The sequence below is a fragment of the Pelodiscus sinensis genome, chromosome 3 (genome assembly GCF_049634645.1).
Source record: "Pelodiscus sinensis isolate JC-2024 chromosome 3, ASM4963464v1, whole genome shotgun sequence".
NCBI classification, from domain to species: Eukaryota; Metazoa; Chordata; order Testudines; family Trionychidae; genus Pelodiscus; species Pelodiscus sinensis.
In genome coordinates, this window is record NC_134713.1 from 120,682,408 (window position 1) to 120,703,554 (window position 21,147).

A 21,147-nucleotide genomic window follows, 5' to 3' on the forward strand; every position below is an offset into this window, starting at 1 on the left:
CAATCTTCTGAAATACCTCAAGCTGTGAAAACAAGTTTGAGCGCAGAAAAAGGAAGGTCAATTGGTCTCACTGGAGTTTCAGTCTCTCCATCCTTTCCTGGTATGTTGTCATCTCTGACAATCTCAGTCAAACACTCTGCTGAAGGTTCTGACTGCCTATAAAGAGTGGAACTTGTTGTAGCAGGAAAAGGAAGGATTGAAGAGCAGAGATTTTTTTTTTAGTAGAGCTGACAGAACATTTTAATGAAAATCGAATTCTCGATTACATATCTGTGTATGGATCAAAACCTGTGTGTCTTCATTCAGAAAGGGAGGGAGAAAGGGGTCTGGGCAGTGTGGTCAGGTCAGCATAATCTCTGAGCTCTTGTGGCAGTTTATGCTATACAGCCTCTCTGAATACTTTCTAGTCAGCATTTTCTCTCCAGTTTTGACATGCCTGCTTACACAATCAAAACCGAGATTCTGTATATACACAATGAAGTTGGAATCAAATTCAAATTAATGTCTCCTTGCGTATTCCTTTCTCCAAGTATTAGTGGCAGACACTTTTCTCCTCCCACAAAAGCTAAGAAGTCACAGTGACTTTCTTCTTTGTCCAATTCTGTTATCAATATTTGCTTGATATATGTATTCTGAGACAGTCAAAAGACTGGAATTACAGAGAGCCCATTGTTTTAAAGGGCTTATTGTTTTCTCTGTGTTTTTTTTTAAGTTGTTCAGGGTTCATTTACCAGAAAAAGTTGACTTTTTATGGCAATTCCTTAAAACCACGGGGAAAGCTATTTTTAAGATTTGGATTTTAAATGTGATGATAAAACCAATGAACAGGATTGTAATCCCTGTCTCATTTCTCCCTCTGTCCCCTGTGCCCTCATGACTGTAATAGGCACTTAAAGAGCTATATGTGAATTTTTGGTTTTTAAGAGAATAAAGTTAATGGAGGATGAACTGGTCTGAAAAGAGGCACCTCATGAGCCCCACACCCACCTTTGACCAAAATTAGCACAGGCCCAATGGACTCTTTCAATGTTAAGAAAAACAGCAACCCTGTAATTTATTTTTCTCTCTATTATTTTTCATTTTTGTGCACTCTTATGCTTCCAGGCAAGCTTGGAACCAGATGCCAGAGTGCTGGAAACATTATGAGAAGTCTGATTCTTGTAATATTTCCAGCCCACTTTTGTAACTTCAAGAGGTTCAGCTAGTTTGAATAAACTTTAGATGAACAGCCACATTTTTGGATGCTTCTCCAAACAAAACCTAAACTCTGAACTTCCCTCACTAGAAACAGACAGTTGTTTGTGCAAGAAAATTGGTGAGAGCTGAGAAGCATTATTATTTGCATTATTGTTGAACCCAGAAGCATTAATGGTGTTTGGGGCCCAATGTACATAATAGGAGACAGCTCCCTGCCTGAAGAGTTTACAGTCTAAATAGACAAGTCAGACAAGGATGGATGCAAGGAACTGGTATTATCCTTATTTTACCAAGGCTATGTCTAAACTACAGGGGTTTTCTGGGATACTGGAGGTATCCCAGAAAAACTCGGCTGCGTCCAGAGACCACATCTGCTCTTCCACTTTTTTTGTGGACAAGCAGATATGCTTTTCAGAAGCCATGTCTCCCTCCTCCCACAAGGAAGAAGGGCTCTTCCAAAAGAGATTTTTTCCGAAATTTGGCCAGTGTAGATGGAGCAAATTTTGGAAAAGCCTCTTCTGAAAAAACTATCGGAAAAAGGTATGCAAATTGTGGAGCGCAATTTGCGTACCTTTTTCCGATAAAGCCCCGTAGTGTAGACATAGCCAAAATGGACAACTGAAACTCAGTGAAACTCAGGCCAAGTCGACACTAAAGAGGAAAGTTGACTTAAGATACTCAACTCTATCTACGTTAATTATGTAGCTAGAGTCAAAGTATCTTAAATCATGTTCTGGTGCTATCCACAGAGCAGGAGGTCAGTGGGAGCACATGTTCCCGTCAACTTCCCTTACTCCTTACGAGGACCAGGACTACTGGCACGGACGGGAGCACCCTCTCAGTTTGAATTAGCATGTCTTCACTTGACGAGCGAATTCGAACCCCAAAAGATCAACTGTGGCCGCTTCAGTCTTCTATGTAGTGTACACAAGCCCTAAGTGACTAGCTAAAGGTCACATCAGAAGTCTGTCATAGGACCTGGGATTGCACCTAGATTTCCGAGATAATAGTCCAGGGTCTTATTCACAAGATTGTTGTGGTATATTTTAAGCACCTACTTGTAATAACCAGTATAATCTGGAACTCTAATTTGTTGGGGCTTGATCTTCTGAAGTCCTGATCCTGTGAGGTTGAGGTGCCTCAGTTTCTGTTGAAGTCAGGGGTAACTGAGAAGTCTTGGAACCTCACAGGAGTGCTCAGTCCTTTACAAGATTGACTGTTGATGCTCTGTAGGTAAATATGAACCATAACAAGCTAAAATTTCCTGACCCTGACCAAAACAAATGCTTGAGTACACATGAATATGGCACTGAAAATAATTGGAATAGAAGTCACATAATTGTTTACAAACAATCCCCAGATCCTGTCATCTGGACTCTGGCACCATGCAGAGCCCCTTTATAGTCAGTGGAACTTTGCACAGCACAGGAGCCTGCTGTTAGGATGCTGACAAAGGGTACACACTTGTAGTTAATGGGGGTTTTGCTCAATCGAGAACTGAGCCCCAGTAATCTCATAGGGTTTACTTGTGAAGGGATCAAAGGGGCTGGTACATGTGCAAGTGGGGAGTTACACTAGCATAATCTTTAATCCTCAGAAACTTCCCAAAGACCTTGTGTTGTCCTTGGAGCTTTGTGGTTTCTGAGGAGTGGAAATGTGCTGTGGAAGAAGGTGGTAGGGCTATGTGAAATGTTCCCTCCATGATTTTATCCCCTACCAATCCCACACAGAAGTCCTCTGCATTAGATAGTATGGATACTTTTTCCACCCACTGAACCCCCTCCTCCCCCGAGTGTTGCAGGTAGGGTGTCTGTGGCATCAGAAATCCAGCACAGCCAAATCTTTCATTCTGGCTGACTCCTCCATTTCTCTCCCCCAGGATTTTCTTCACATAACAAACAAACTCAGCATAAATGTGTTTGCCTTTTACAAATCAGAAAAAAATACATTCCCCTGGTTTAAGCGATGGTTATATAAGTGATGGATTATCAGAAATAAAGTACTGATTTCTTTTCAGCTGCTTAGAGAACAAATCTCTACTGCTGAATTGTTCTGCTCAGTTGCATTGTCACAGTCGAAGCACCAAAAAAGTTGATGTTAGGCTGCAAAACTTCCTTCTAATTCACAGAGTTAAGTAGGTTTCCCTCTGGTGCTCTGAGTGATCTGCACTCCAGCCTGTGGGGCCAAGTCCCTATCTCTTCCTGTTTTATATTTTAAAAAAGAAATGTAGTCTATTAATTAGAACATGGAATTGTGAATAAGATTTCTGTATTTTATGTATATTCTGGCTATCGGATCTATTTTGAGTATCTCTAACTCAACGTGTCTCTGCCTCTTTTCTCAACCTGTATCATGAGCACCTAAAAGTATCTAACAGAGATGTTGTGGGACTTCATTAAAATGTATACATTATTTTGAGAGTCTCTGATGAAAGATTCTGTGTAATAAAATAAAATAATAATGTGGCATAACCTGAACTTTTTATTCCTCAATCAGGGAAAACATCCATTGACTTAATTGTATTTTGCACAAGTGAGGGTTTTATGATTGGTCTATCAACTTCAACGAGTGTTTTACCTCATCGAGAATTGAATAAGTGCTTCAGAGTCTGGATATCCAGGGCCAGAACCAGCCAAACACTTAGTTACATTTCAACTGTAAGCATATGAGTAATCCCTTTGACTTCACTTATATAGCTCACATGCTTTAGACCTTTTGGCTACGTCTAGACTGGCCCCTAATTCTGGAAAAGTCATGCAAAGCAGGTAAGTCAGAATAGGGAAATCCGCGGGGGATTTAAATATCCCCCGCGGGATTTAAATAAACATGTCCGCCGCTTTTTTTCCGGCTTGGGGAAAAGCCGGAAAAAAGCGTCTAGACTGGCGCGATCCTCCAGAATAAAGCCCTTTTTTGGAGGATCTCTTATTCCTACTTTATTCCGGAGGATCATGCCAGTCTAGAGGCTTTTTTCCGGCTTTTCCCCAAGCCGGAAAAAAAGCGGCGGACATGTTTATTTAAATCCCGCGGGGGATATTTAAATCCCCCGCGCATTTCCCTATTCTGACTTACCTGCTTTGCATGACTTTTCCGGAATTAGGGGCCAGTCTAGACGTAGCCGTGGTGTCCAACACACTAACCACTAGCCACGTGTGACTATTTGGCCAGTTGAGTGTAGCTAGTTCACTATAGAAGTAACCACTATAGTGGCTACTCCTTCAGAACTGGTTGGACACCATGGTTTTATACAAAGCATGTGCTTTGCTTGATCAGGACCTTAGTCTCGATATTTAATTTGTATTTATATAACCGATATCATAAAGCTTTATGTATGTGGCAGAAACGATGCTTATTATAAAATCTAAGACATCTGGCCTTTCTCTTATAGAAAAATCATATAAGTTTTCTATAGGTTTTTAGAACCATCCTGTAGCATTTAGTAGATAATCATATTTCTGCTGTAAAATTCTACTGCATAATTCAAAAAATGTATACAAAGATTATGCAAATTATCTATTACATTCTTAAAGGTTTTAGAATCATTTCTATAAAAATATTGATTTCATCTCTATTATATTGTACAGGACATGTGCATTAGGCTTATTGTTCTAGTTAGCCAATTACTGAGCATAGCTCCATCCATGTAGTTTGAAAATATGCTTTTATATATTTCTGGTTGTGTAGTTTTCAAATGGTTTTAGGCTATTTAAATAATTTGCACTGTAATTTGTTTGACTTCTCATAATTTCCCATGGCAGACAAATATACAGTACATGCATTTTTTAAAACTAAAATTTTAGGTGGCGAGAGAAGGTTTCTGCTACAAAACCTTGTCTCCCTCCCCCCTCCACTTTTGGAGATCTCAAATTAGTAGCCTTAGTCATAAATAGATTAGTGGGAAGCTTTCTCTGTTTTGAGAGCATCAATATTTTTTTCCCAGAGTCCAGAAACTGCTAATATCAGCTGAGAGCGAACATTTTAATACTTGATGGACATCTCTTCAACTTACACCTCAGCATCTTCAAGTCTCAAGTCTCCACAAAATGTCAGCCTACTGTATCTTGTCTCAAAGTGAGCAATACCTAAAACAGAAGTGTCTAGTGGAGAAAAAACAGATTTTGCTTTGTGGTGTAATGTCAAGAGAGTAATGAATAATTGACAACAGCAGAGGCTGAAAAGGGTGGCTTGAAACAAGTAGCACTTCTCTTCAGCTTGCAGCAGTTTAGCGATTTTAAATATTCAAGGTCTTTTTGCATAAGTTCTTTAAGGTTTAGGGAACTGGACATGCATGAGGAAGCTGAAGAGAGTATGCCATGTGTTCTTTTAAAAGTTCTATTTGTGTTGAGAATTCAGTTTGCTTGTCAGCAATGGTACACATAATGGGGCCAGATCCCACAGTGCTTTCTCAGACAAACTCCCATCGATTTTCATAAAGTTTTGCCTGAAAAGGTGCGGCTATATTTGCAGGATTATATACTCAAGATAATTTTTATAATTGTTGTTATTGTTGTTATTCAATAATAGCAACAAGATTCGTTTTTCCTCTTTCCATTTATTTTTAATTAATGTGACAGATTGGGATTGACTAATAGCCTGTGTCCAGTACACAAGTCCATTCTGCACAATGACAAAGCAAGTGTGCCTATACAACCCTGTCAATGTAGCTCAACCCTGTCCTAGAAGTTCCTCAACAGGCAGAAGATGGTAGTTTGGGCTCCAGGCACAGCATGTATAGCCATAGTTATTTCTTACAAAGGCTACCCGTTCAGTGTCTTACTGCTAAATAAGTACAACCCAGACAGCCGTCATAAATAATATTATTGCTATTTCTCTGTAATGATGTAGATCCCTTTTTCTATGGGAAATCCTATACAGCTTATGTTTAGCTTAACTAATTTATGGTATCTTAAAGAGCCTTTCTGTTTAAAAATGCCATCCTTTTATGGGCTATCATAGACATAACAAAAGGTACTCTCTTCATTTTCAGATTCACATAAAGAACTGAAACACATATAAAAATATGTGTGGAATTTCACATAAAAATATTTTGTTATTTTCCCAGAAAGAGGCACATACAGCATTTCAATAACACTAAAACACTTAAAGTTTCTGGCAGTGGTGAAAGAAGTTTGTCACTCTTATTTATTGACACATCAGTTGTAATAGGCACTTCTTGCAACTCTCCAAACATAGGGCCATTTACAGTACACAGTTCATTTAGGAATTAAGGTAAACTTTTCCCCTCAGATTCTAATGCTACTATTCAGCTGTGACTTTCCCAGTCTGTAGGGTTAGAAGAATATCACTACTGAGTATTTCTTTGAGGATATGAATTTTATGCTATACTTTAACATTATGAACAATTAACTTGGTTACAGTCAGTCAGCCTTACCATCTCCACCTTCAGCTAACAGCTTGACTTGAAAGATAGAACTTAGGGTATGTCTACACTACCCCGCTAGTTTGAACTAGCGGGGGTAATGTAGTCATCCGCAGTTGCAAATGAAGCCCGGGATTTGAATTTCCCGGGCTTCATTTGCATAAAGCCGGCTGGCGCCATTTTTAAATGCCGGCTAGTTCGAACCCCGTGCCGCGCAGCTACACGCGGCACGGAGTAGCTAGTTCGGATTAGGCTTCCTAATCCGAACTAGTTGTACTCCTCGTTCCACGAAGCCTAATCCGAACTAGCTACTCCATGCTGCGTGTAGCCATGCAGCACGGGGTTCGAACTAGGCGGCATTTAAAAATGACGCCAGCCGGCATCATGCAAATGAAGCCCGGGAAATTCAAATCCCGGGCTTCATTTGCAACTGCGGATGACTACATTACCCCCGCTAGTTCGAACTAGCGGGGTAGTATAGACATACCCTTAGATAGATAGTGTATAGTCCTACAACAATGAAATGTGGGAACTCTTAACTGACGTGCTGATGTAGGCTGTTACCTAAAGAATGGGCTAATACAACTTATCACCTGATATATCAAATTGAAAGCTTAGTATATTATTATAAGTGTAATATATTTCATGTCATGCACTTTTTTTTCTTTTTCTCCTCTGTTGTTTTTACTTGTTTCTCTCTTCCCCCACTTCCCACACCCACTGAGTTTTTGGGTGGAAAAAGCCAAGGTTTTTTTGGTGAAAATGATGGGGCATAGAAGGGAAATCACAAAATTGAAAAAAATTGAACAGACATTTGCTGTGAACATTTTTAATTTAAGAAAAGAGATATTTTATGTGAAAAAAAAATTATTGCTAGTTCTTTCTAGTTTTTTGGAGGTAACTTTCAAGTCTAAATTGGGGGCAAATTTCAGAATTAAGATCCTGATTCAAATGCAACTCTATATTTCTCTATATTCTGATAGTGGTCCATCTCATTCTCAAATGTATTTTTTTTCCATAATAGTATAATTCTATTCAGAGGTTGTTAAAGCCAGTCAGAATGTGAAGGAATAAAGTCTGGAAAAAACAACCACCACCTGTTCTTTATAGTCAAACCGTCCTTTATAGTCAGCTCTAGCCACAGTTCTGCAAAGGCGAATAGCTCCACTTAGTAGATGTCTGTACTAATACTTCCCATTGATTTCAATCCATATAAATACATTTTAAGTTTCTGTACAAAAATAAAACCACAAACCAAACTAAGTTGAAACTATCATGATGGAAGCTATAATGCAGTAAAGGAGACTTCAAAACACACATAGCTATGCATTTTCCCTAAAGTTTGATGTAGAATCATAAATGGGTCTATATTCATACTACCCTTGATCAGGCTCATTCAAAACCTTTGTGAACCTTTGTGCCTCTTTTAGAGTGTCTTTGTAATAAACCCCAAATCAAGGTTGATTTCTGTTGTTTCAGATTTTACAGTGAATACTTAGTGCAGCTCTAGTTGTATCTTGTCAAATGAGACTTAGTCAAAAGAGAGAGGATTATTTTTGTGCCAAGGAGGATTCCAGGACAGCATTCCTTATTTTATCTTAAAGCTTAACTATCTAAGTTGCTGGGTGGTTGCAAATGTGAAAAACACTGTGCCTGCCTCCATTAGATGCCAAGAGATGAGGGTTTCACCAAAGATAATATTTCCTTCTTGTTTAGATCCAGGATGAAGCAATAATAATGAAAAGACAAATCATTGGATGATCATTACCAGCAAGTACAAAGTCTTTATGTTGTGAATGTGTCATGTAATGCCTCTGCGGACACCTTCCACTCTCCAAATGTGGATGGTCTTCAGATGTCTAAAACAAGGAAATTCAAGCACAAGTGACTTGTTACGCATTTCCTATCACTCTAGAATAGTGACACATATGCCCGTTAGCCTAATGGGGTACAGCTCTAGATCCAGTGTCACTGGCGAGTCCATCATGGACTTTGCATACCAAAGACAAGCCTTTTACACTGATGCATCTGACAAAATGGGTCTTTGCCCACGAAAGCTTATGCTCCAATAAATCTGTTAGTCTATAAGGTGCCACAGGACTTCTTGTTGCTTATGCAGATTCAGACTAACACGGCGGTCCCTCTGATACCTCTTACACTGAAGCACTTGTAGCACAGAAATATTACATTCCCCGATTAATGCATGTTATCCCATAATCAGAAGTGCATCCAATATACACAATGCGTGAACTGACTCTTTAGTAAAATAATAAGGAAAGAAAAACAAAGAAAAGAAATAACTATATTCCCGCCCCAATTCAGCAAAATACATAAGCATGGGAATAGTTCAATTAACTTCACTGGGCCTATTCACATGGTTAAAGTGAGGCTTATGTACCTTGCTCAAGCAAAGCCTCAATTGCTGCTGATGTTTACATAGCAATGTACTGAACAGTTCCAGATGACAAACATGGTACTATTAAGGGAAAAGTCAGTTTATCTGGGCACTCTGCGGGCAAATCCACTGACTATGGGGGACAATTGGGGTAGTTGCTTCAGGGCCCAGCAATTCAAAAGGTTCCAGAGCTCTTGGCCACTACTGCCACTACTACTGAGGCAGCAGCAGGAGTCGGCGCTCCCGGGCCCTTTAAATTGCTACGGGAGTGTTGAAATGCTATGCCGGGCACTCTCCATAGCTTTGAGAGCTGGGTGGGGAGCAGTGCTGCACTGCAGTGCCCTCAGCCCCACCCCTTCTGGGGCAAAGAGGCTGCTCCCCCCACACCTTGCCCTCAGGCCTGTGGTGGCTGTCTGTCCCTCTGTCTGCAGGATAGCAGGGGCCAGAAATAGGAATCTTCAATAAGAGTTAAGAGTTATCTAGATTTTGTGTTTCTGTGCTAGACGTGCTTGCTCAATTCTCCATGACTGTAGTAAAGCTTTTTGGTCAATACAAGAACAGTTAGGCACCTATGTAAAACCCTAAGGGTTTTTTTTCTTCAAATGATTAAGTTCAGCTATTTTCTAAGTGATCTTAAAGTGATGAATGTTACTGTCTCTTCAGTGGGATTTTCAATCTACAATAAAATAACTAAATAAACCATTATAATATTTTATGGATAAATATATTACCTATTTGAAACACACTCAACTGCCCTGGTAAGTGAAGGCTACTCAGTGGACTGAGAAAATTATTTTTTTATATCTTACTGAACACACGTATTACTATCCAACAATGAAGAAAAAATATGGGATGGACTAAATCAAAACCCCTTTGCAGAAGATGTATTATTTATTTATTTTGTCAATCAATTTAATTTCCACTAAGCGAATCTGGATTAGATCTTCCTGTGGAGCCCAAAACTTGCTGTATACTTAATTCATACTGGATGTAGCCAGAGAAACAGTGGTTGCATCCCTGTTAAGACTGTGTCATTGTTTCCATTATAAACCTCATTTTTTTGGCAGATTTTTTTTCTCCGCAAAGTAGATTATAGCAGAATTAGCCAGTTATATTAAAGGCGATAGTTTTTTTTCTTCCTCTTAAACTGCAGGCATCAAACACTGTATTGTAGGAGGCAGGACAGTGAATTAGATGGGGTAACAGTCTGTGTCAGTCTAGGTAATTCTTCTATTAACAAACAGGTTGATCCTGAGAGAATTTGACATTCCAAATTCTCATTGATTTCATAGGTATATGGGTTGTCCAAAGAATGCAAAATAAGGCCCCCGTGTTTCTGATTTTCAAAGTTTATGAGAAGTTAGTCCCAGGTCTTGTAAATATGTACATGCTTCCCTTTACTCACAGGAGTAACTCCATTGAACCCACTGGGCCTGTGTCTACACTACAGAGTTTTTTCAGAAAAACGGCTGTTTTCCTGAAAAGACTTCACTTACGTCCACACTGCAATTGCATTCTTTTGAAAAAAATTGAAAGAACAGAGGGGTTTTTCCGATGTTGGTAATCCTCTTTCTGTGAGGAAAAAGCCTGTTTCTGAAAGAGCTCTTTCAGAAAAAGTTGTGTATGGACGGGGAAGAGGGAGCTCTTTCAAAAGAAGAGGAAAGAGGAAAAAGCACAGGTGCTCCGATGGCCATTCCGCCCATAATAACCACAGTTTAAATGCGAGAGAGTGTCCATTCAGTGTGGACGCTATCTTTTCCAATGCGCTTTGGCTGTGTGGACACTCTCTTTTGAAAGAAGTTTTTTCGGAAGATCTCTTCTGGAAAAGCTTCTTCCTAAAGAAGCCTGTAGTCTAGACATACCCTGGGTAAGATTCTATGCTGGGCCTTTAGAGAGTATGTGTACACTGCTTTGAAAACCGGGGTCTTTGGGACCGAGGCTTTTGTATACTTGATGTTTCCAAGCCTGCATTCAAGCATCCAGCACTGTAAAACTGAGTTAACTACTGTATTGCCACACTGAGGCTTTATAGCTGTGTTACTGTATCCATATTGTACTAAACAGACCTTCTGACTCTGGTCTGCAGCTTGAGCTGCATCCACCTGGATAAATTCTCCGTGGGAATTGGGCTGTGATCCATTCCCCTCTTAGAGTCCTTGTACCCAGGTCCTGAGTGCTCACCAACCGCTGTCAGACTGATCTGTGTACGGATGAAAGGGGGACTTGCGCTCAAACTTGAGTCACAGCCTGGGCCTAGCATGCAGTGTAGACATATACAAGAGGCTCAGTACAATACTTAAAGTCTGGGGAAATAGAGGCTAATGAGGCTGGAAGCCATTTGTAATCTCCCACTGTGGGTGGCTCCAATGACTAGAGTGGTCACTGGAGTAAGCTGGACAGCATTGGGGTCTAAGTTATGGCAGCTTCCCTGAACTGTCCTATGGACCTAGGCCCATGACAGCACTGCCCGGAATCTCTCCAGCTCTGTCTGCTGTTGCCCAAAATCACTCTGTTGTAGCTCAGGAGAAGATGATTTTGGGTTAAAGATTCTGGACTGGGTTGGGGCAGGAGACTTCAGCTCTCCCACAAACCTCTAGTGTGACCTTTGGCAAATCATTAGACTTCACTGTGCTTTAATCCCCCTTCTGTAAAACGGAGATAAAAATATATCTTTGCTCCCACTCTTTGTCTCAAGTATCGCCCTTCTTTGCCCGTCTCTCTTCCTAAGCATGTATATAGCACATTGCACCAGGGGATTTGATTTTTGGCGGAGACCTTTAGGCTCCATTGTAATAACACTTTAAACATTTAGTAATAATAATGTCTTTAATGAAGTTGCACTTGGGATGAATTCAGCCAATTTCTTTTGATAATCTAATGTGCCATTAACAATACAGATATGATATTTTGATATTATTTTTATCTTGCCTGTCTGTTTTATTTCCTCACTTTTATCAGTTTGTATCAGATCCAGAGCTTTAACTGAATCGCAGCTCTTCCATGTGCTGTAGTAAATCTTGATAAATCAGTACAGCAGAATAATTTACGAGGCTGTATCTGGAATAATATTTTGACTGTTCACTGTTTCAGCTGCTTAACTCGATAAGAGAACTTTCTACCAGGTTTTCTCTGGGGTTTAAAGAGGCACGCTAATGCTACTAACCTTCAAGTGTTTCCTATAGCTAAATAATCCAAGAAACAGTAGACTACAAACTTAAGCATTATGTTCTATTAAAGTTGATCACTGTGAAGTCTAGGAGTTTGAAATTGACTGAAATTCCTGCTTTTGAAGGAAGAGTTGTTCAGAGATGGTGACAGACAAACTGTATGGAGAATTTCTCTCTTTCTGGCATGTCTTTATGATAATTCAAATATTAGAGATAATTTATAACTCTATCAGCATTGTAGTAGAGCCCTTATGTGCTGGAATTTGTATCACTTTTCCTTTTAGACATTTAAACCACATGTTGTGCTAAAAAAAAAGAGGGCAGAATTCTACCAAAGGAGTGATTTATTTTCATTTTAAAACACTGGATACATTAAAACCACATGTAAGTAAGTACTGTATAACCAAACCAAGTTCATAATAAGAGTTAAGGCACTGAAGGTGGATTAAATATATTTGGTTTTTAACTTAGGTAGAGCTTGTTAGTTCATACATTACCAAAGTTACACAGTACATCAGCCAGCACGGAGATGCAAGTTCTCTTGGTGAAAATCTAACAATTTATTAAAGTATGTATGTACAAAACAATTGCCTCATTTAATTTTTCCTATGTATCTTTGAATGATGGAATGTTTCTGTCCGTCTTCTAGGTGACATATTGGGTCCCCACAGATGGCCCTTTTGAGACATCATAACGGTTCAATATTTAATCTTAATACTTTATTTTTTACAAAGTCATAATGATTTGCATTTCTAATCACTTTTACAAGTCACTTTTACTTGAACTAATTACTGCTCCCTACTCTCCTGTGAGGTAATTATTATCTCAACTTTACAGAGAGTAATTCACAGAAGTTCAGTGACTTCTCCAAATCTAAAGAAGAAGTCAGGATGAAAACAAAGATTAGGAATAAGGGACTCCAAATTTCTAGTCCAGCGCTCAGATGATAATTACTATTACTTTGCACTTATTTAATACTTTCCAGGCCGGATGCTCTTGTCCTTTTACTGAAATTTTTTGCTACTGTCACAGCACAAAGCTTCCCTGAACCTGTTGGATGGGGGCCCATGAAGAATCTGTCCTGTATTCAGAAACCTTGCAGTTTCCTAGAGTCTGTATAGTGGCTCTAACACCATTTCCCTGGGAGTGGCATGGCTAGAGTATCCCAATTTGCTCCAGGAGAACAATTGTATGCTGCGGCAATTAAAACAGGATTCATTTTTCTCTGATCCCATAAGCCAAAGCTGATTTATTAGATATAGTCATATTTTAGCACCATACAAAATAGAACTAGAAAAGATGTATTAAACTCACTCTTTGAAAGTGCAATCATTGGTCCACGAATCGCACAGTAGATTAGTACTTGTTTTACAGAAGCACCTACAGACACCATTAAGGTCAAAGCCCAGGCATGATACGCAATGTAGCAATGTGCAAACACATAGTATGAGAGAATTCCTGCTCTGACGAGTTTGCAGTCTAAATAGAAAAGGATTTGAAGGGAAAACTGGGTAGTAGTATTGGTAGTAGACACACTACCCTTGATAGACATTGGATACTCTGGTTAGATAGAAGCACTATGCAGGATCTTGACTAGAGAAGCAGCCATGATATAACTTTTTCCCCATTTTTTAATTTCTAAACACTCAGGTAACAATACATCATTGAGAATGAAAGGATCCATATCTTTACTTGGGTCTCCCAGTCCTCTCCCTTATTTATGCTTTTGGACTATCATCTATACTCTCTTTAATGTTGCATCGTTAATCTTATTTGCTTTCTCCCTTTCCTTAGATGTTTCCAGGTGTGTGGCAGAGAGGAAATACACCCAAGAACAAGCCCGCAAGGAACTTCAACAAGTTTTCATTCCTGAGTGCAATGACGATGGCACATATAGCCAGGTTGAAAAGTTTTGGCTCAGTATTTGTATGCTTGGTTGTTCAGCATGCTTGTGTGTCTGTGGGGGAGTTACATTAACACTGAATTTTAGAAATAGGATAGTTCATTTTTGTACCAATTTAGTCCTTGGCAAGTAATTTCTCATCACTCTTTGTCAAGTCATAAGCTGGTAAAATGTGCATGATTTCTGTCCTGCTCCAAAGCAGTAATCTTGTGGTAAAGGAGTCCATATCCTATTGCCAACACTATGAGTCATACAGAAATCTTCCTCCATCCCTTCTGAATCTCTGTGCAGGCATCATAGACTGAGACTGAGTTACTCAGGCAAGGTCTTAGAATCCAAAAAGGGTGCCATTTGAAGCTTTTATCACAACCAGACATATACTAAACAGGACTGACTTTTGGTACCATTATACTAAGTTGAAAATGTAGAAAGTTACCGTAATCATTTTTAAATGCAGCTAATAGTTCACATTTGCCATACAAATTTCAGTACATTAGAGAAAATGACATTAGCGGTTAGGTTAAGGTGTTGGGATTTATAAAGTCATTAATTTAAATGAGGCAGTCCGTAGTTCACTTTCTGAGGGGGATGAATAATGCTGACGAAAGTGCTGAATCCTGTTGCTACTCTGCATGAGAAGATATGTTGTCTATCTGGAAAAAAGCTAAAGAGGACTTACTTTAGGAATGGAGACAGTCAATCCATGTGTCCCCTAAGGAGCTTCTGTGAGCTTTTGTACTCTTTCAGTACAGGACATCAAACAAGCAAACACATATTAATAGCTTTCTCCTCAGTTCTCCACTGAAGTACTCACTGCAGAGTACTTAAGGGAAGCTCTCCCTTTATGCTTGAAGGATATTCATCAGATTTGAATTATAGTCTTTTAGTGGATTGTTTTATTATACAAGAAAATACATTTGCTGTCTTTAAAAATATATTCTGCGGGAGGACTCCATTGTACTCAAGAGACACACATAAATATGTACTCTATGTGCCATGAACATTTCAATATAGTCAACATATGTCTCATAGATTTCCCTCACTTGATGTAATTTCCTGACAGGTTCAGTGTCATAGTTACACAGGATACTGTTGGTGCGTCACTCCCAATGGACGTCCAATCAGCGGTACAGCTGTAGCACATAAAACTCCACGGTGTCCAGGTAAGTAATGGTTTAATGTATTGGTGACATCCATCTATTTTATCTACCTGTGTCAATATTTAGGATTTTGTACAGTGCTCATTGATATGATACCTATACGCCAGCATACGTTGGCATGCAGCCACGTTGCTGAAAAAGATTATTGCTATGTCTTATAATTGTCTTCCTTTTAAATGTACTATAAACATTCCACAGAGTTTTGCTTTTCAAATGTTTTAAGTATCAAGAATAACATTTAAAAACACATGGTTCAAGTTCAGAATTGTAAAAAACAATGGCCAAACCTGGGATGGGGGTGGGTCGGAACAAATCACCACACACCCTTTTCAATAAAGATAGGTAGCATTAACATTAATGTTAAGCCACTGTTTGCAGAAAATGAACAACAAACAACAGCTGCCGTTGCCACAAGTTTTTACCTTATATCAGTGCACATGACAAATCAGCCATTTTTGGAGACTACCTTTTAGCCTCAATTCGATCATGTCAAAATGTATGATAAATTAGAATTGTACAAGTAACTGTACAAATTGCTTTTCCAGGAGTTTTAGGTCAATATAACTGCTGCCTTTCTATAGAGAGAACACTGGTGGTATTACAGCTTTGTTAATGGCAGCAGCACTAAACCCTGCACTTTAAGCTTCTTGTAGTAGTGGGATTAATTGACACCTTGAACCCCTGGAAGACAGGCGGAGTTGGAGAAACTGAGATAAGGTTTCTGGTGGGGCTTCCTTCCCCAAACCCTCTTTGTAGTTACACAGTATTCAGAGCAGAAACCTTTATTATTATAATAATTACAGGAAGGAAGAAGCTCAGAGAAGAAGTGTAAGAACAAAAGAACATCATTTTTTGAAGTTTACGCGGCTTTTCGACAAGGGGGAGGGTTCACCGAAAAAGCCGCCTCTAAACTACTTTAACTTTTGAAAGCTCTGCTTTCGAAAGGGTGATCAGAAGAAGATATGCAAATTCCCACGGAATTTCCATATCCTCTTTCAACCATTTCATGTACTCTAGATGGACCCATAAAATTCAATTTAGTCCAGTGATCTAGTGCAATCTAGCATGAATGCTGAAGAGTAACTTTAGAGTGAGACAGAGCTGCCAAGAGAGACATAAAATGTTCACAAGTTTTAATTTTCAGCAATATGCACAGAAGTGTATTTTAATTTAACAAATGATGCAAACTCTGACCCTGATTCAGGACCATATGTAAGTGCTTAAGTGATATCCTAAATGTGGATGGCTAGCATTTAGTTTAGTAATATCAGTGATCATGAAACCTAGTAGCTCCTTCAATTTCATTAAACTCAACAAAAAGGATTATGCATATACCAAAATCTCAATAAATAATTGGCCAATAACTGCCACAATGCATTATATTTATTTCTTTTGTTCACAGTTCTGCTGAATTATTTACTGAACAAGCAAATTCATGGGATTTTTCATGTAATCTAGAAAAAGATGTAGTTTGTTTCAGATTCTTTGACTGATGAATCAAGACACAGAAATTGTTAAAAAAAAACAATAAAACGAGTCCGGTAGTATTTTAAAGACTAATAAATGTATTAGTGTTTTAGAGCATAATAAGCTTTTGTGAGCTACAATTCACTTTTTCTCTTCAGCAACTGAAAGAGACAGAGATGCATAAGGGTCTTGTACAAAAAGGGGTTCTTGCGCAAAAAGGAAATATCCACACTGCATGTTTTTGTGCAAAAACCTTGCACAAAAATGGATCGGGAGGGATTATGCAAATGAAGTGTGAGAAAATGCTAATCAGTGCTTCATTTGCAGTGCCTCTTCCAGCAAAACGCATAGCCTAGACGTAGCCAGAAAGAAAGACTGAAAGAAAAAAATGGATACAGAGATGGTATTGTGACATCCGTGCTAATTAAATCAGAGTGGATGTGGCTAATAGCCAGCAGTGAAGAGAAGCCTAAAGTACCCGAATGGGAAATCACCTTTTGTAACATGAGAACCACTCCTTGTATTTATTTATACCTTGGTTCGGAGTGTTAAATTTGCATATGAATTCCAGCTCAGCAGTTTCTCACTGCATTTTTGACATCTTGAACCAAGGTATAAACACACACATGGAGTGGTTCTTTCATTACAATAGGTAATTTCCCATTCAGGTACTCTAGTCTTCTCATCACTGTTGGAGATGAGCTACATCCACTCTGATTTAATTAGCACTATTGCCACACTCTCATCTCTGTATCCTTTTTTTCTTTCTGTCTTTTTCTCTTCAGCATCTGAGGAAGTGAGTTGTGGCTCAGAAATGCTTGTACTTTAATATCCTGTTAAATTTGTTAGTTTTTAAAGTGCCACTGAACTCCTTGTTGTTTTTGCTGAAACAGACTAACATGGCTACCTCTCAGAAATTGTTTAGTTTATTCACTATTCAAAGTCATTATGTGAGCCAGAATACATTCTCAAAACTCCATCTTTCTTCTGTATTCAGGATCACGGGCCCAATTTTGCAAAGACTCATGCATGAACTTAGCTTTATGCATAGCAAGTAGTCCCACTCACATGCGTGAGACAACTCACAGTGCATAAAACTAAGGATGTGTGCAAGTCTTTGCAGGATCTGGGATCAAATGTGTGCACAAGACCTGATTCTGCACCACTAAGTTCATGGTTGCTTTTGCATTTATATCAGTAGGTGCAGAACTGATGTCTCAGATAAGACAATTTTGACATGCAAGTGATGAAGAACTTAAAGAGGACTTCCTATCACAGGACAGGAAATAATTCTACAAGCGTTACAAAAAGTTATGCAAAGAAACATCACAATCCCCCATGCTAATTTTATAGAATGACATTCTTGCTGAAGCAGCACTGCAAAACTAGTTTGTTTTCCAATCTGTCTCTGGGATTGCCATTTGTCAGGACTGGAGAGATTTTTTTCAGAAAAAAATTGACATTTTCCATTACATCTCGTAGTTGCTTTTATCTTTTTTCCTCCCTTTCTATCATTATGCAGAAGGATGATGCCCAAAATATCATTAGTTAACAGAGTTCATACTTGCTTCTGTCTTAATTAGTTCTTTTGGGATATCACAGACTCTCATTCAAGCCAGAGAGATAAACTGTGCAGTTTTTGGCCTATTCTCAAGAATTCCCCCACTATTACTGATATTGCACGTTCACATCTTACAGCAGTCTGTAAGTCTCTGTCAGTCATGTATTCTTGAACTGCCTATGCTTTTCTGTGGACATCGACCTTTAACTCTAAGGGAGTAACTCCATTAGCTGACAACAGTAGTAGTCTATTTTCCTTTATGTGCACTAAGCTATTGGGGGAGAGACAGGACACACACTTTACATGGGTGTGATAACATTTAAAAATTATCTAATCTATCTATCTATCTCTCTCATAGGCTATGTCTACACTACAGGGTTTTTGCACAAAAAGGGCCTTTTTTGTGCAAAAGCCCGCAGAGTGTCCACACCTCAAGTATGTTTTTCCACAAGTAAATTTACATTGAATCAATGGAACAGGGGGCTTTTTGAGGTATAGGTATTCCCCCTTCACAAGGAATAACTCCTTTTTGCGCAAGAGGTACAGGTGCCCTGGTGGCCATTCAGTGGATAGCAATCAGCGCTTTCTTTCAACAGAGTATCCATGCAGTCTGGATGCTCTCTTGTGCATCACTTTTCTGATGCGCTTTTGCAGTGTGGACACTGTCTTGCAGAAAAACTTTTTGCAGAAGATCTTCTTGTGCAACAAGCCTGCAGTGTAGACATAGCCTTAGAGTGCATCTGTCTGTGATCCCTTTTATTTCAGCAGGAAAAGATTCCCCCCAGGGAGAAAAACTATGGCAGGCAAGAGGCAGTGGAGGAAGGAACTTTTCCCACTGTGGAACTTTTTCCTACCACAAGAAAAGACTGGCAGAGGAAAAAGGCTCTGTCAGCTCCCCACTACTGAGTTCTTCCACTGCCACGGAGAGAGGTTCCAGCAGTAAGGAATGGCTCTATCAACTTTGGATGCAGTGTGGACACAGTCTGCTTTTCACTGCAGCATGGAGCTACACATACACTACACAGCACTTCTGGTAGAGAGTAATGTAGATGTAGCCTTGATGTCTTTGAACTAAGACTAGATGCTTTTCTGGGAGATGTATGTTATCCATACACAAGATACTACGTTTACTACAGGAGTTACTAGGTGAAATATAATGGCCTGTGATATACAAGAGTTCAGATTAGATGATCTAAAATATTTCTGGTCTAAACATCTAAATGAACCTTATAACTGTCTAATCCACTTTATATTGATTTTTGCAATCACAGTAGCACCACTAATAATAATAGCTAGAAACGCTAGTTGGGGTTTTCAAAGACTCTGAGGGATTCAGGTATCCTACTTCCATTGAAATTTAGTAGGATTTGGATACATAATTCCCTAGGCAAATCCCAAACTCCAGTGTTATAAAACAAACATTAATAAAAATCTTTCTGAAATAGGATTAGATCGGCATCATGTATGGACTAATTCTGCATCACATTTCAGAGCTTCAGAAAGACTGCATTCAGTAGCGATCTTGATCTCAGGTTTGAAATGGTACTAAATTTGTGCAGAAATTCTAGATGGTAATGAAAAATGTCAACATTAGAGCTTGTGGAAAAAGACTTATTTTACTAATGAAAATTTCAATAACATTCAAAACAATAATTCTGGCAAAATCTTCCACCAAAAATTTACTTTTAAAAAAATATCTCAATCTGAAAATTTATGGCTGAAAATTGACAATATTGGTTTAAAACGTGTTTTAAAACTGTACATTGCTATGGAAAATGCAATTATGACCATTTACACCTGCTGATAATCTGTCCCTAAGGTTGTTATAATGTTCCAAATTAGGCAAAAACGATGTTCTAATCTCGGAGGGAGGGAGGGGGAGGCAGGAAGGGTGTTATTTAGGTTTCCAACTATTCCACTTTTCAAGGCTTTTTATTACTAACCTATCTATGGTTTCTGCAGTATGACTTGCTGAAATAATATGGTTGCTCAGTGTTTTCTTCCAGGTAATAAGACAATAAATATTTAAGTTGCTAAATCCATGAAATCGTAATTTAATTTAAAATGAAGTTGTCCCCCTTTTACATCATGTTCTAACATAGTAAATCTTCATTTTATGATAATGGCTCTTAATGACCTACTCCATTTCTTGTTTTTAATATCTATTCAACCTGGTACCAAGAAAAAGGAAATCAGATTAAACCCTCATTTTATTCTGAAACTATTTTGATAGAAAAGCAGTAATAAAGCATCTAGTCATCTTTAGATAGGTTATGTCTACACTGCCCCCTCATGCACAAAAAATATGCAAATGAGGCAAAGCATGGCATATCACTGCACCTCATTTGCATACGTAATGAGGCTGCATTTTTGTGCAAGAGCCTTTTGCGCAAGAGCTGTTCTTCCTCTTTTTTTCAGGAAGAGCGGCTCTTGTGCAAGAGGGGATTTTTGCTCAAAAACGGAGCCTCACTAATTATGCAAATGAGGCTTGGCAATAGTCCATGCTTCACCTCACTTGCATATTGCAAGAGAGGGCAGTAGACATAGCCCTAGTGTTTAATGACTGATGCATTGGCTCAGCTATGGTGTGCTTCAGAGCTCTTTGAATTAATGGGATTTTTTTATAGAGTTTGTTTACTTTAAGGATTTTAAGGCTGCCTTTCACCACAGTAAGTACCTTCATGTAAAATAAGTAACAATAGCAAAGTCTATAGAGGATCACCTCTCTTTACATACTAAAAACTCTTCTTAGCCATGTATAAAAGGTTGTGCACATATATGTAAAAATTCCTTTGTGATCCCTCTGGCTATCAATTAATACTCTGGAGCATGAGACTTATTTTTATTTTAGCCTACATATATAATAGATGTTATTGCTGGTTATAAAATGTTACAGCCACAGAATCTGATTAAATTTTCT

The 21,147-nt window shown here is 38.8% G+C and overlaps 1 protein-coding gene across 3 annotated transcripts in view; it reads left to right on the forward strand.

The window, feature by feature from the left end:
- SMOC2 (SPARC related modular calcium binding 2) overlaps positions 1–21,147 on the forward strand; it is a 175,617-nt gene that overhangs the window by 61,578 nt on the left and 92,892 nt on the right. For all 3 annotated transcript variants that reach the window (XM_075924671.1, XM_006121968.4, XM_006121969.4), the window contains exons 3-4: positions 13,931–14,037; positions 15,103–15,202. In XM_075924671.1, the coding sequence (XP_075780786.1) occupies positions 13,931–14,037; positions 15,103–15,202 (207 nt within the window). The remainder of the gene's footprint in view (positions 1–13,930; positions 14,038–15,102; positions 15,203–21,147) is intronic.